The sequence below is a fragment of the Oncorhynchus mykiss genome, chromosome 2 (genome assembly GCF_057628025.1).
Source record: "Oncorhynchus mykiss isolate SJ-2025 chromosome 2, ASM5762802v1, whole genome shotgun sequence".
Lineage (NCBI taxonomy): Eukaryota > Metazoa > Chordata > Actinopteri > Salmoniformes > Salmonidae > Oncorhynchus > Oncorhynchus mykiss.
This window is the reverse complement of record NC_143023.1, coordinates 85,613,714-85,627,859: the sequence shown is the minus strand read 5'-3', so window position 1 is coordinate 85,627,859 and position 14,146 is coordinate 85,613,714. Positions and strand designations below refer to the sequence as shown.

The 14,146-nt window shown below is 41.2% G+C and overlaps 2 protein-coding genes across 4 annotated transcripts; both read right to left on the bottom strand.

Moving 5' to 3' along the window:
* Window positions 1–1,312: 1,312 nt before the first annotated feature.
* Window positions 1,313–4,441, bottom strand: LOC149985259 (wee1-like protein kinase 2). The gene is made up of 7 exons (XM_090210747.1): window positions 4,326–4,441; window positions 4,009–4,155; window positions 3,813–3,911; window positions 3,633–3,718; window positions 3,380–3,550; window positions 2,657–2,805; window positions 1,313–1,912 (listed from the first exon to the last, which is right to left on the bottom strand). The coding sequence occupies exons 1-7, from the start codon at window positions 4,351–4,353 to the stop codon at window positions 1,747–1,749; spliced, it is 846 nt and encodes a 281-aa protein (XP_090066873.1). The 5' UTR covers window positions 4,354–4,441; the 3' UTR covers window positions 1,313–1,746.
* Window positions 4,442–8,496: 4,055 nt separating this feature from the next.
* On the bottom strand, window positions 8,497–13,800 carry wee2 (WEE2 oocyte meiosis inhibiting kinase). 3 transcript variants are annotated; one of them, XM_090210735.1, is made up of 13 exons: window positions 13,734–13,769; window positions 13,278–13,358; window positions 13,075–13,207; window positions 12,542–12,750; window positions 12,332–12,389; window positions 11,997–12,166; window positions 11,514–11,635; window positions 11,197–11,343; window positions 11,001–11,099; window positions 10,821–10,906; window positions 10,568–10,738; window positions 9,845–9,993; window positions 8,497–9,100 (listed from the first exon to the last, which is right to left on the bottom strand). In XM_090210735.1, the coding sequence occupies exons 4-13, from the start codon at window positions 12,643–12,645 to the stop codon at window positions 8,935–8,937; spliced, it is 1,272 nt and encodes a 423-aa protein (XP_090066861.1). In that variant the 5' UTR covers window positions 12,646–12,750; window positions 13,075–13,207; window positions 13,278–13,358; window positions 13,734–13,769; the 3' UTR covers window positions 8,497–8,934. The 3 variants fall into 3 exon arrangements, with proteins under 3 accessions (XP_090066861.1, XP_021430452.3, XP_021430448.3); XM_021574777.3 differs by having other exon boundaries at window positions 13,075–13,358; window positions 13,734–13,800; XM_021574773.3 differs by lacking the exon at window positions 13,734–13,769 and adding an exon at window positions 13,676–13,699 and having other exon boundaries at window positions 13,075–13,358.
* Between the last annotated feature and the right edge of the window lie 346 nt (window positions 13,801–14,146).

The window sequence follows — 14,146 nt, the reverse complement described above, 5'->3', positions numbered from 1 at the left end:
AAACATCTATTTTCTATTAAATACATGTTTTATTTTAATTGGGAAGGCAGATAAAGCGTTATCACTTTTGCATTGGAAAACACCGAATCCTACTAATTACATGTGCTTAATTAAGTCACTTTTGTTTTATGCCGACGCCACCGTGGGCTTTAAACGGGGCAACTGATTTACCCCGGGAGGCTAACCGGTTCCAAATCGAATACCCTCAGTTTCGATGCAAAACACGCCTACACGGGCGTCCAGGCGGGATTAACCGAACTCCGTCATTGTAACTACTATAGCGTGTGTGCGCCATTTCTCGGAAGATCCAAACTAATTGCGAAGCTAATTTTTGAAGACTCCATTGAAATGGGCTACTTATTAAATAGGGCAAAACGTGATTGTGAACCATTCCAGCCCTGCGACAACGTTTTCTAAATCCTAAACCAGATTGCATACATACAGGCTATCCTCAGATCAATAATACCAGGTTTCTTTCAACAAGAAAAATACGCGAGTTTGCATGCTGTAATAAAAAAGTGACATGCCCTAACCACACGAAATAGCTGGTCCAAAAACAAGGATTTACAGTAGCATACAATACTTCTCCCATTTCATGACTTGCGCTGACCAATTAACAAAAACTCGATTTTAATGGAAGGATGATGGAACCCAAATTGTTTTGAATCTTCCATTCGCACACGTGATATACTTGTGGGGTTTTCCCTTCAACCCAGTGCTGTGACTGCAAGATAAGGAAGTAAAGTCATGCTAGGAGTCGGGACCAAACTTTTTACTGAGCAAAACATTGGTCTCAATTGTAAAATTACGCAAAAAAAAATAAGCAATTGCAAATATGGTTAAGTGTGATGAGTGACTGCTTTATCCTTGCATTTAATGTTGAACGACATTTTAGGTCAAATGTAAAATACTGACCCCAAACAAGGGTATTGGTTTAGGTCTGATCATATAAATTGTTAACGCTATGGTGGTTTACGGTCAGAGAAATGAACATGCATATGAGTAATAAACATGCAAGTGGCTACCCCTTGAAATAAAATCTGTCCTTCCACCAGTTATATTAACACAGTTCTGTACCAATAGATAAACTCCTCTAATCCTCTGGAAAGTCCCACAGTTAATGTGGTTTCTGTAATTCCGATGCCCTTTGATAAACAATTAAAGTGTGACTTTAATGAAAGACAAACATGTAAAGCAGCTAAACTGCATTTGTTTCTAGTGTCCTTATGATGAAATACTCTTTAGATGTTTCAGTGGTCTACACTTTCAAAGCCAAACATACTACAAAGAACTCAAGCCTGAGGGCCATTTCATAAGACCTTAAAAGTTTATTTACATTGTAAAAAGCAACAAATCACTGATGTTAATAAAACATTGCTGACTTGGCATTGCACTCACTGGTGTCTGCAGCAGTTCTCAATGGCCCAAATTATTGCAAAGTAAAACCTACTTCTCCACAAAAGTTAAACACTGAACGGCAGAAGTGCTACACAAGGAATTAATGGAGTTTTGCATCAAATCCTCCCCGCTTTGATATAAATTAGTCCAACATACTGCGATTCTACGACACTAATGCACAAAATAAAACCACCACAGGCTCTTCTAGGTAACTTTTTACCTTGCTGCTCACCAAGTTACATTGAGCCAGTCTAAGAAGTCCCTTGAGTCAGGGGAAAGTCCAAGACTTTGCAGCAAGGAGAATCAGTGTTCTGGTACTTCCAATAAGGCCCAGCATGTGATCACCTTTCACACTCCATACCCTGGGCATCCAAAGCTCATGGACCGGGCAGCATTCCTACCGACCAGCCTCCGCCCAGCTTTGGGCAAAGACCCTGTATTAATGGGATGCTGTAGACTAGGGGGAAAAGCCTGCTGTGGGGACAGTGTTGACAAACGAGCCTCCTGCAGCTCTCTGTGGAGGAATCGAGAGAGGGTGTTTATGTACATGGAATAAGTCACTTTAATAGTTTGAAAGCATAAATAATTTATTCAGTCTCATACTTTATGTACCCCAGCCTTACTGATCAAGTCATTATATAAACAACCAGCAGACATTTTGTGCAGTGGTGTAAAGAACTTCAAATACTACTTAAGTCATTTTGGGGTTCAGTACTTTACATTTGACAACTTAACGCCATTACATTCCTAAAGAAAATACATTATTTTTATTCCATACATTTTCCCCTGACACCCAGAAGTACTTTTTTGAATACTAAGCAGGACAGGAAAAATGGTCCAATTCACACACGTATCAAGAGAACATCCCTACTGCCTCTGATTTGGCACTCATTAAACACAAATGCTTAATTTGTAAATTATGTCGTGTTGGAGTGTGCCCCAGACTATCCGTGAACAAAAAACAAAATCATGCCATCTGGTTTGCCATAAGGAATTTGAAATTATTTACACTTTTGGTACTTAAATGTATTTCCAAATCAAATACTTTTACTCAGGTAGTATTTTACTGGGTGAGTTTTACTTGAGTCATTTTCTGTTAAACCATCTTTACTTTTACTAATGTATGACAATTGGGTACTTTTTCCACCACTGCTTTTGTGCCACAGGGGAGAGATACATTTTTTTCTGTTTCATATTAACTGCGCCCCCTAATGGAGAGTTCAACCAACTTCTATGCAAACGACATCTCTGCTCTCACTTTTCCAGCATGGCTGTCCTGAACCTCTCCACATTGAGCTCTCTGCGCAGTTGAGCAGCAAGCTTCCCAGTCCTCTCCTTCCTCAAAACAGGTTGTCTGCATAGCGCTGACGCAGAGGGTCGTTGAGATGGCTCCGGATCCAGCAGAGTCTGACAGATACACAAAGACAGCTTATCCCAAACAGCTGCTAATGTAGCAAAGGCAAGAGATAAACCTTGGAACATTTGTTGATCTAGAATGAAAAGCAAAATCAGTGTGTTGACTTAGCTTTGTGTGGTACTGGTTAATATCTGTCCCTTCCTAAACTGTGAATACCTCTGCACATTTATTTTGACTAGGCAAGTCAATTAAGAACAATTTCTTATTTACAATGATGGCCTACATTGATCTGGTACTCCCTGTACATAGCTCCATTCTTCTGTATTTTATTCATCATGTTAGTTACTATTTTAAAGACTCTGCATTATTGGGAAAGGTTCATAAGCAATTATTTCACTATAAAGTCTACACCAGCTGCATTCAGCACATGATCAATAAAATGTGATTTAATTTGGATTACAAAAAAATATATTCAGCTGGCATTTCATAAGAAGCTCCATAGATCACATACAAAGCACGCCAAGGAGAAAAACAAAACAAGATGGTGTAAAAGAAAAAAAGGTTGAAGAGTGCAGACATGACCAAAACAAGTACAGTTAAGTAAATTATGGGTACATGTGGTACCTGAATGAGACTTCTGAAAGCAGGGGAGAGCTCCTGGGGCAGGCTGGGTAACTGTGCCCGTCTGAGACTGTGCCATTCATCTCCATTCTGAGGGAGAGGGGGTGACCCTGCTGCCAGCAGCACAGTCAGGCCTAGTGCAAATATGTCCGCCTTAGGCAGGTTGCTGTAGTCCTGGGCAGCAGGGAGAAGCAGGGGATACAAGGTGTACATTCAAACAAACATAAGTAGTCAATAGAGAGAACTTTTACCGTACCTCATGCAGGACCTCGCTGGCGAGGAAGCGGCTGTCCCCCTCCTCTACTTGTGGACTGCTGCTGGACGTCACATGGCCCAGGTCACCTGCAAAGACAAACAGGAATCATAGATGGCATCTCAATGACGCAGTGCACCAAAGCTAGGAGAGAAAATGTGATATTTAGTGAAAAACTACTACCAATTTTATAAACCACCCCTGTTGAAGGGCCTCCGTCCTCTTCCTCCTCACTCTCACCCGCTCCACCTGCGCTCGAGCATTGGCATATGAAGATATTACCTACAAATAAGAGCATACAAATAAGAGCAGAGTGAGAAACGGTGGAAGTGAGGAGTATACATTGCTGAGAATGAGAATAAATAAAGAGGAGACCTACTGGGTTTAATGTCTAGGTGCACAAGGCCAGAGCTGTGAATATACTTGAGACCCATGGAAACGTGCAGAAGTAGATCCCTCAACTCCAGCTCTGGAAACAGCTCTCCACTTGCCTCCTTCTTTAATATGGCATCGTGGAGACTCCCACCTGCAGTGTTTACAACACAGTACATCGAGATGCGCGCACAAACAAAAAGTCTCATACATCAATCCAGCCATCTTACTGACAAACACTTATTCAACCAAAAAGTCAGTGTTCCTTCCCAATTGTGCAGGTGAGAATGAAACACAACTTTAAAAAATTAATATCCAGTCTACCATCACAATACTCATTCTGTATGATCATGTGATCATCTTCAGCCCATGCTGAGTAATAGCGGACGACATGGGGGTGATGCCCAAGTACAGCATGTGCATACACCTCCTTTAAGGCCAGATGCCTGAGGTCAAAAGTTTTGTATCATATTGTACAACAGCTGATTAAACTAAAGCTATAAAATTGTGAAAGAAATGTATCAGTGTTATTTCCTGGTAGTTGCTGGTTGAAAATACAATCTACACAGGATCTTCTAATCAGCAGGTTCACATGGGCGGAAGTTTTGGCTTTCCATGGTGACATCACCATGTGGTAAATTGGTTAATAGACCAATAACAAAAAGAGTTCCAAAGCTCTCTGCTAATGTATTATAGTAAGGTACTTAATTGTTACCCATAAATGTTTTGATATGTATATAAAAACAGCGGCATTGGGCCTTTAACACCTCCCTAATTTGTAATGCAAACAGACCCCATCGTTTAACAACACCCGCCAAACCTCCCAATTTGCCAGTTACGCACTTAATGTATAAAAGAGGTATACCAGCAAATACGTGATCAATAAGGGTCTGTTTGTAGGGGGTCATAAAAACATTGTCTTACATCGTCTGTCTGAAATTAGTGTAAGGCTAGGGATTAATTCTGCTACCATGTTTGCAAAGCACACAGACCAACAACTCATGACCTTCCAGTTACCCATATTCTGCTTGTTTAATCTGGATTTAAGCACAAAACAATATAGAATCAAACTTGTATGGGTCAATCAAGCCCATACTTATGTTAAGGTAACTCATTTACCAAGGTGCATTTGAAACCTGTCACCAGTAGTGTCATTCATTCAGAAAGACACTTTGTGACCTTGGGATTAAGGTTCAATCTGCACATAGCATAGTTCTGAGATATTGAGCATCAAAGATTTCACATCCCACATCTCAGAACTGTTTTGTAGAGAATTCCTCATTCATAACCCATTAAGGTCCTTACTTTAAAAAGGTACCTAAAGTGCAGAGTATCAAAACCCTGAGACATTTGTAAATCTGTTTTTTAGGGGATGCAATTGTAGATAGAACCTTATGGTTCTGAAATGTCAATCTGGGTTTGAGGTTCTGACACTTCTGAATTAGACATGTTGAGTTAAGAATACTATAGCTATTTGAATACATAAATGATAGTGTTATATCTTAGTAAAATAGAATAACACTATTAAATACATTAAGAAATGTATTATGATCATCCGCTGAATTACGGTCACTGAACAATGATGTGACAACATCATTTACTTTAAGATTACTGACTGTTTTTTGCTTGAGTGGCATTATTGCTGGCTTGACTAGCCTGCCCTAGACCATACATAGAGAGAGATGGCAAATACATGTGTATTTGTACAGGCTTGTGATTAAAGATAGAACCTAAAAGCACCAAGTTCAAATTGGTTTATACAGATAGAGCTTTCCGTTTTTTTTCACTTTACGATGTACTATGCAGAAATCACTCCGCCATTTCCTGGCGTAGAGAATCATTGTACCATCTAAACTGCTGTGAGATCTTACCCATAACCAAAAATAGTATTTACAGTTGTTACAAAAGTACAAAAACAAAAGTAAAATAAGCAAAAACGAAACTTGACAACGGGAATCATAGAAATAGCACACCTAAAACAGATTTACCGCTTCTAAGACTTGCTTTCAATGAGAATAACAGCTCTATAACAGACTGTTCTATGTGAATTTGGTCTAGCCGCCTGACAGTTACATATCGCAGCTTTAAAATTTACTTCACATACATATGAAGATCAAATATATGTGACTAACTATTTTTTGACAGAAATGTCAGAACCTTACAGTCTGCAGGTCTTGACTTGTCAAAACTAAGTGAATGTGACTGATGGAATTTCAATCATACTATAAAAGAAAAACGAAAACAAACCAACTCACCGGGCCATGCCTGCGCAGCCTGAGGCTCAAGCCCCTCCAGTAAGATACTACTGCTGCTGCAGAAGTGTCCATCTGTCTGAAGCTCGCCCTCCTCGTGGATGTTAAGACCCAGACCATTGCCGTTTATGTCCTGGGTTAGCTTCAGCTCCCGGGCCAATGAGTCCAGCTCTATGCGGAGCTCCGCACTGCTGCAGCTCTGCTGTTGAAGGAAAGTCAGAAAGACCAGGGGAGTGCACTGAACATCCCCACAGTCCATCGCTGTTCTTCTACAGGGAAAAGCATAACATTGTATATCCATTGCAATTTCATCAGATATAAACTAGCTCTAAAGTTAGAGTTTCAAACGAATGCATTTTCACCAAAGTATTTACTAGCTAGCTGAACGTTACCAAGAGGACACAGTCAGCAGCTAAGTAGTTAACCTGTAGAAGCGCGCTACATTCGATTCAATGGTGTGCGAACAAAACAAGTCTAGCTAGCTAACGTTAGCTAGCTATTTAACGTAACGTTTGCCCGTGTTGATGCTAGCAAATAGCAATACACTCAATACTAACATTTTCTCTGTTCACTCACCGTCTAAAAACAGTAAATATATTAGCTGGTAAAGTTCAGCTTGCTTATTACAACTTGAAATAGCTAACAACACACGCTGATTGACACCGCCGAGTCAGAGCTGTTCGCCTTGCTTGCCAGACAACACACACGCACCCCATCAGTTTGGGAAAATTGGGGGTTTGGGACATCCCCCCCCCGCCGCGGACTGGTTTTTACTACATATGTGGCTACATTGGGCTGATTCGATTACGCTGGGTCGTGGAGTACCGCCAATGGCCCGTGACATGAGATCAAAAACGGTGAGGGAGGCGCTCTTTCTGAAATATAACACTATCTGCGCCGCTTGGTCATTTGTCAAAGCATGGTGCATTATCCAGAAACATCTATTTTCTATTAAATACATGTTTTATTTTAATTGGGAAGGCAGATAAAGCGTTATCACTTTTGCATTGGAAAACACCGAATCCTACTAATTACATGTGCTTAATTAAGTCACTTTTGTTTTATGCCGACGCCACCGTGGGCTTTAAACGGGGCAACTGATTTACCCCGGGAGGCTAACCGGTTCCAAATCGAATACCCTCAGTTTCGATGCAAAACACGCCTACACGGGCGTCCAGGCGGGATTAACCGAACTCCGTCATTGTAACTACTATAGCGTGTGTGCGCCATTTCTCGGAAGATCCAAACTAATTGCGAAGCTAATTTTTGAAGACTCCATTGAAATGGGCTACTTATTAAATAGGGCAAAACGTGATTGTGAACCATTCCAGCCCTGCGACAACGTTTTCTAAATCCTAAACCAGATTGCATACATACAGGCTATCCTCAGATCAATAATACCAGGTTTCTTTCAACAAGAAAAATACGCGAGTTTGCATGCTGTAATAAAAAAGTGACATGCCCTAACCACACGAAATAGCTGGTCCAAAAACAAGGATTTACAGTAGCATACAATACTTCTCCCATTTCATGACTTGCGCTGACCAATTAACAAAAACTCGATTTTAATGGAAGGATGATGGAACCCAAATTGTTTTGAATCTTCCATTCGCACACGTGATATACTTGTGGGGTTTTCCCTTCAACCCAGTGCTGTGACTGCAAGATAAGGAAGTAAAGTCATGCTAGGAGTCGGGACCAAACTTTTTACTGAGCAAAACATTGGTCTCAATTGTAAAATTACGCAAAAAAAAATAAGCAATTGCAAATATGGTTAAGTGTGATGAGTGACTGCTTTATCCTTGCATTTAATGTTGAACGACATTTTAGGTCAAATGTAAAATACTGACCCCAAACAAGGGTATTGGTTTAGGTCTGATCATATAAATTGTTAACGCTATGGTGGTTTACGGTCAGAGAAATGAACATGCATATGAGTAATAAACATGCAAGTGGCTACCCCTTGAAATAAAATCTGTCCTTCCACCAGTTATATTAACACAGTTCTGTACCAATAGATAAACTCCTCTAATCCTCTGGAAAGTCCCACAGTTAATGTGGTTTCTGTAATTCCGATGCCCTTTGATAAACAATTAAAGTGTGACTTTAATGAAAGACAAACATGTAAAGCAGCTAAACTGCATTTGTTTCTAGTGTCCTTATGATGAAATACTCTTTAGATGTTTCAGTGGTCTACACTTTCAAAGCCAAACATACTACAAAGAACTCAAGCCTGAGGGCCATTTCATAAGACCTTAAAAGTTTATTTACATTGTAAAAAGCAACAAATCACTGATGTTAATAAAACATTGCTGACTTGGCATTGCACTCACTGGTGTCTGCAGCAGTTCTCAATGGCCCAAATTATTGCAAAGTAAAACCTACTTCTCCACAAAAGTTAAACACTGAACGGCAGAAGTGCTACACAAGGAATTAATGGAGTTTTGCATCAAATCCTCCCCGCTTTGATATAAATTAGTCCAACATACTGCGATTCTACGACACTAATGCACAAAATAAAACCACCACAGGCTCTTCTAGGTAACTTTTTACCTTGCTGCTCACCAAGTTACATTGAGCCAGTCTAAGAAGTCCCTTGAGTCAGGGGAAAGTCCAAGACTTTGCAGCAAGGAGAATCAGTGTTCTGGTACTTCCAATAAGGCCCAGCATGTGATCACCTTTCACACTCCATACCCTGGGCATCCAAAGCTCATGGACCGGGCAGCATTCCTACCGACCAGCCTCCGCCCAGCTTTGGGCAAAGACCCTGTATTAATGGGATGCTGTAGACTAGGGGGAAAAGCCTGCTGTGGGGACAGTGTTGACAAACGAGCCTCCTGCAGCTCTCTGTGGAGGAATCGAGAGAGGGTGTTTATGTACATGGAATAAGTCACTTTAATAGTTTGAAAGCATAAATAATTTATTCAGTCTCATACTTTATGTACCCCAGCCTTACTGATCAAGTCATTATATAAACAACCAGCAGACATTTTGTGCAGTGGTGTAAAGAACTTCAAATACTACTTAAGTCATTTTGGGGTTCAGTACTTTACATTTGACAACTTAACGCCATTACATTCCTAAAGAAAATACATTATTTTTATTCCATACATTTTCCCCTGACACCCAGAAGTACTTTTTTGAATACTAAGCAGGACAGGAAAAATGGTCCAATTCACACACGTATCAAGAGAACATCCCTACTGCCTCTGATTTGGCACTCATTAAACACAAATGCTTAATTTGTAAATTATGTCGTGTTGGAGTGTGCCCCAGACTATCCGTGAACAAAAAACAAAATCATGCCATCTGGTTTGCCATAAGGAATTTGAAATTATTTACACTTTTGGTACTTAAATGTATTTCCAAATCAAATACTTTTACTCAGGTAGTATTTTACTGGGTGAGTTTTACTTGAGTCATTTTCTGTTAAACCATCTTTACTTTTACTAATGTATGACAATTGGGTACTTTTTCCACCACTGCTTTTGTGCCACAGGGGAGAGATACATTTTTTTCTGTTTCATATTAACTGCGCCCCCTAATGGAGAGTTCAACCAACTTCTATGCAAACGACATCTCTGCTCTCACTTTTCCAGCATGGCTGTCCTGAACCTCTCCACATTGAGCTCTCTGCGCAGTTGAGCAGCAAGCTTCCCAGTCCTCTCCTTCCTCAAAACAGGTTGTCTGCATAGCGCTGACGCAGAGGGTCGTTGAGATGGCTCCGGATCCAGCAGAGTCTGACAGATACACAAAGACAGCTTATCCCAAACAGCTGCTAATGTAGCAAAGGCAAGAGATAAACCTTGGAACATTTGTTGATCTAGAATGAAAAGCAAAATCAGTGTGTTGACTTAGCTTTGTGTGGTACTGGTTAATATCTGTCCCTTCCTAAACTGTGAATACCTCTGCACATTTATTTTGACTAGGCAAGTCAATTAAGAACAATTTCTTATTTACAATGATGGCCTACATTGATCTGGTACTCCCTGTACATAGCTCCATTCTTCTGTATTTTATTCATCATGTTAGTTACTATTTTAAAGACTCTGCATTATTGGGAAAGGTTCATAAGCAATTATTTCACTATAAAGTCTACACCAGCTGCATTCAGCACATGATCAATAAAATGTGATTTAATTTGGATTACAAAAAAATATATTCAGCTGGCATTTCATAAGAAGCTCCATAGATCACATACAAAGCACGCCAAGGAGAAAAACAAAACAAGATGGTGTAAAAGAAAAAAAGGTTGAAGAGTGCAGACATGACCAAAACAAGTACAGTTAAGTAAATTATGGGTACATGTGGTACCTGAATGAGACTTCTGAAAGCAGGGGAGAGCTCCTGGGGCAGGCTGGGTAACTGTGCCCGTCTGAGACTGTGCCATTCATCTCCATTCTGAGGGAGAGGGGGTGACCCTGCTGCCAGCAGCACAGTCAGGCCTAGTGCAAATATGTCCGCCTTAGGCAGGTTGCTGTAGTCCTGGGCAGCAGGGAGAAGCAGGGGATACAAGGTGTACATTCAAACAAACATAAGTAGTCAATAGAGAGAACTTTTACCGTACCTCATGCAGGACCTCGCTGGCGAGGAAGCGGCTGTCCCCCTCCTCTACTTGTGGACTGCTGCTGGACGTCACATGGCCCAGGTCACCTGCAAAGACAAACAGGAATCATAGATGGCATCTCAATGACGCAGTGCACCAAAGCTAGGAGAGAAAATGTGATATTTAGTGAAAAACTACTACCAATTTTATAAACCACCCCTGTTGAAGGGCCTCCGTCCTCTTCCTCCTCACTCTCACCCGCTCCACCTGCGCTCGAGCATTGGCATATGAAGATATTACCTACAAATAAGAGCATACAAATAAGAGCAGAGTGAGAAACGGTGGAAGTGAGGAGTATACATTGCTGAGAATGAGAATAAATAAAGAGGAGACCTACTGGGTTTAATGTCTAGGTGCACAAGGCCAGAGCTGTGAATATACTTGAGACCCATGGAAACGTGCAGAAGTAGATCCCTCAACTCCAGCTCTGGAAACAGCTCTCCACTTGCCTCCTTCTTTAATATGGCATCGTGGAGACTCCCACCTGCAGTGTTTACAACACAGTACATCGAGATGCGCGCACAAACAAAAAGTCTCATACATCAATCCAGCCATCTTACTGACAAACACTTATTCAACCAAAAAGTCAGTGTTCCTTCCCAATTGTGCAGGTGAGAATGAAACACAACTTTAAAAAATTAATATCCAGTCTACCATCACAATACTCATTCTGTATGATCATGTGATCATCTTCAGCCCATGCTGAGTAATAGCGGACGACATGGGGGTGATGCCCAAGTACAGCATGTGCATACACCTCCTTTAAGGCCAGATGCCTGAGGTCAAAAGGAGACATCATTTACAAACATTACATACTGCAAATAATAAAATACAACATTTCAACGACCCTCAACATTTGAGATCAGGGGTTTGAAACTCATTCCATAGAGAGCCTAGCGTCTGCAGGTTTTTCCGCCTTTCAATTAAGACTTAAACAACCAGATGAGGGGAGATCTTCACTAATTATTGACCTTAAATTCATCAATCAAGTACAAGGGAGGAGCGAAATCCTGCAGACACTCGGCCCTCCGTGGAATGAGTTTGACATGTGTTGTAGATTATCGTTTTCCTATTCTCACGCTGATCATAAGGCCCAGGCTATTCTTAAACAGTGTGAGGCCGCTGGTGCTGACTCACTCATTGGCAGACCCGGCAAGTGGTCGGCGAGAGCGCTTGATGGCGTACAAGCAGCCGTCCAGCCTCTTCACACACTTGCACACCACTCCAAACTCCCCCGCACCGATATGTCCAAGCTCCAGAAATTCACTCTCATACCTAGACAACATGAAAGCCTGGACAGCCTGCCTCTGCACAGACAGACGGAGGACAAAAGCAGGAAGTGGGAGTGTGAATGGCAGAATTAGGAGGGACAGAGGAAACGGCCAAAAGAGATGAGCTTAGTGACTAAATGAGCCGTGGACAGGCAGGGGAGAGGGAGAGCCAACTGTTCAATGGACAAAGATAGTTTGTACCTTGGACGGGAGAAATGCATCATCATCCTCCTCTGATGACGTATGGCTCGGTTTCATTCTAAAAGATGAGATGATAACTTCACAAAACCCACTCAGTCTCAAAACACTGTAGAGACTCAGATGGCCTTGCTACCATGTGCTATTACACAATCACCAAAACGCAGAAAACAATACCATTTACAATCACAACCAAACCCTTAGTTGGGTTACCTGCATCCATAGTCGTCATCGTCACTCCGACTCTTCCTCTTGTAGTGCTCCCTGGTCCTGCGGAACGTGTCGGGGGTGAAGGGGTTCACATTGACAGAGGGCATGCGGCTGCACTGGGCAGGGTCAGTGGAAGTGGCGAAACGCAGAGCCCTCTGACTGCGGCATATCTTGGTGCTGAAACTGGGCAGAGCTGACTTGGAGAGCAGACTCTTGGGTGAAGAGGGATGTGGAGAAATAAATACTTCTGACATGTAAAAATGCACTGAATTCCAGGATTTTACGTTGGAGGTAGCTACACATTGTAATGTGTGATGATTTTAATAATTTCAGATGAAAGAAATCAAGAAAGTGATCCACGAGGGCATGGTCCTCTGTAGCTAAGTTGATAGAGCATGGCGTTTGCAACGTCAGGATAGCAGGTTTGATTCTTGGGAATACCCAGACGTAAAATGTATGCACACATGACTAAGTCGCTTTGGATAAAAGCATCTGCTAAATGGCATATATTATACATATGATACATGTCCACACACCTTGGGAGTACTGGGGGAGTCACAGAGCCTCAGTTTCCTCCAGGCGGCATAGGGAATGGGGGTGGTCGGTGAAACTGGGATGGATGGGGATATGGTGAAGCTCCTGGTGCAATGACGCTGCACTATGGGTGTCCTGCACACAGAGTTGGGACTTAGGATCTGAGGATTTATGGAGCTCCATTCATCCAAACTGCTGTCACTACCCTCTTCCTCGCCACAGCTTGAGAAGTCCAAGTTTTGCACCGTCCAGTCACTTCCCATGGCCATCCCTGACTCAAGGAGTTCTAGAAGACAGGCATTGATAGTAAAGTGATTCTTCCATGATGAAACAAAGGGTCAATAAAGGGATAACCTAGTGAAAATGACTTGTTCCTTACCTTGAAAGCAATATGGAGGAGGCTGCTTTCAAGGTAACACATTTATTTTTTGAAAATTAGTTAATTTCTGTTAAAGGGATAATTTAACTAAAACACCCAAATCCCTTGTAGTTCTCACATGGTTACACGCATGGCCTACTAACAAATTCATGTTTGGGAATGGGAGACAGGCGCTTGGATCATACAAAGTTCCAATAGCACTAAATGTATAATGTATTCCTTACTTTTAAATATTTTCCAATGCTTTGAAAGTTTGAATGAATACACTTCTGAATTACTTACGATCAAGTTGCCTACCAGAACACCAGGTTTGAATTTAGCTGAGTATGTTAATAAGCAGATTATATTTAAACTAATTAGAAACGTCATCTATCAAGTTGACCTCTTTACTGCATCCTATTGGCTGAATGTAATGTATGTCATAAATAAACACACCTTATTTTAAAGGCACAGTAGTATGAACATTTTTAGCGTAAACAATTTATTTTATGATTCTAAATAATGCATATAATGACATAATGTCTGTGTCCTATTGATGAACATATTTCTCAACGATTAAAATGATTTATGGACTCATCAACAACACAACTTCTGGCCAGTCTATCATTAGATTACAAATATAACATTCATGAAAAGCAAGGGAGCTTTATGAACACACTTTATCACAAATACCGGTATGTAAATAGGCCACCTAT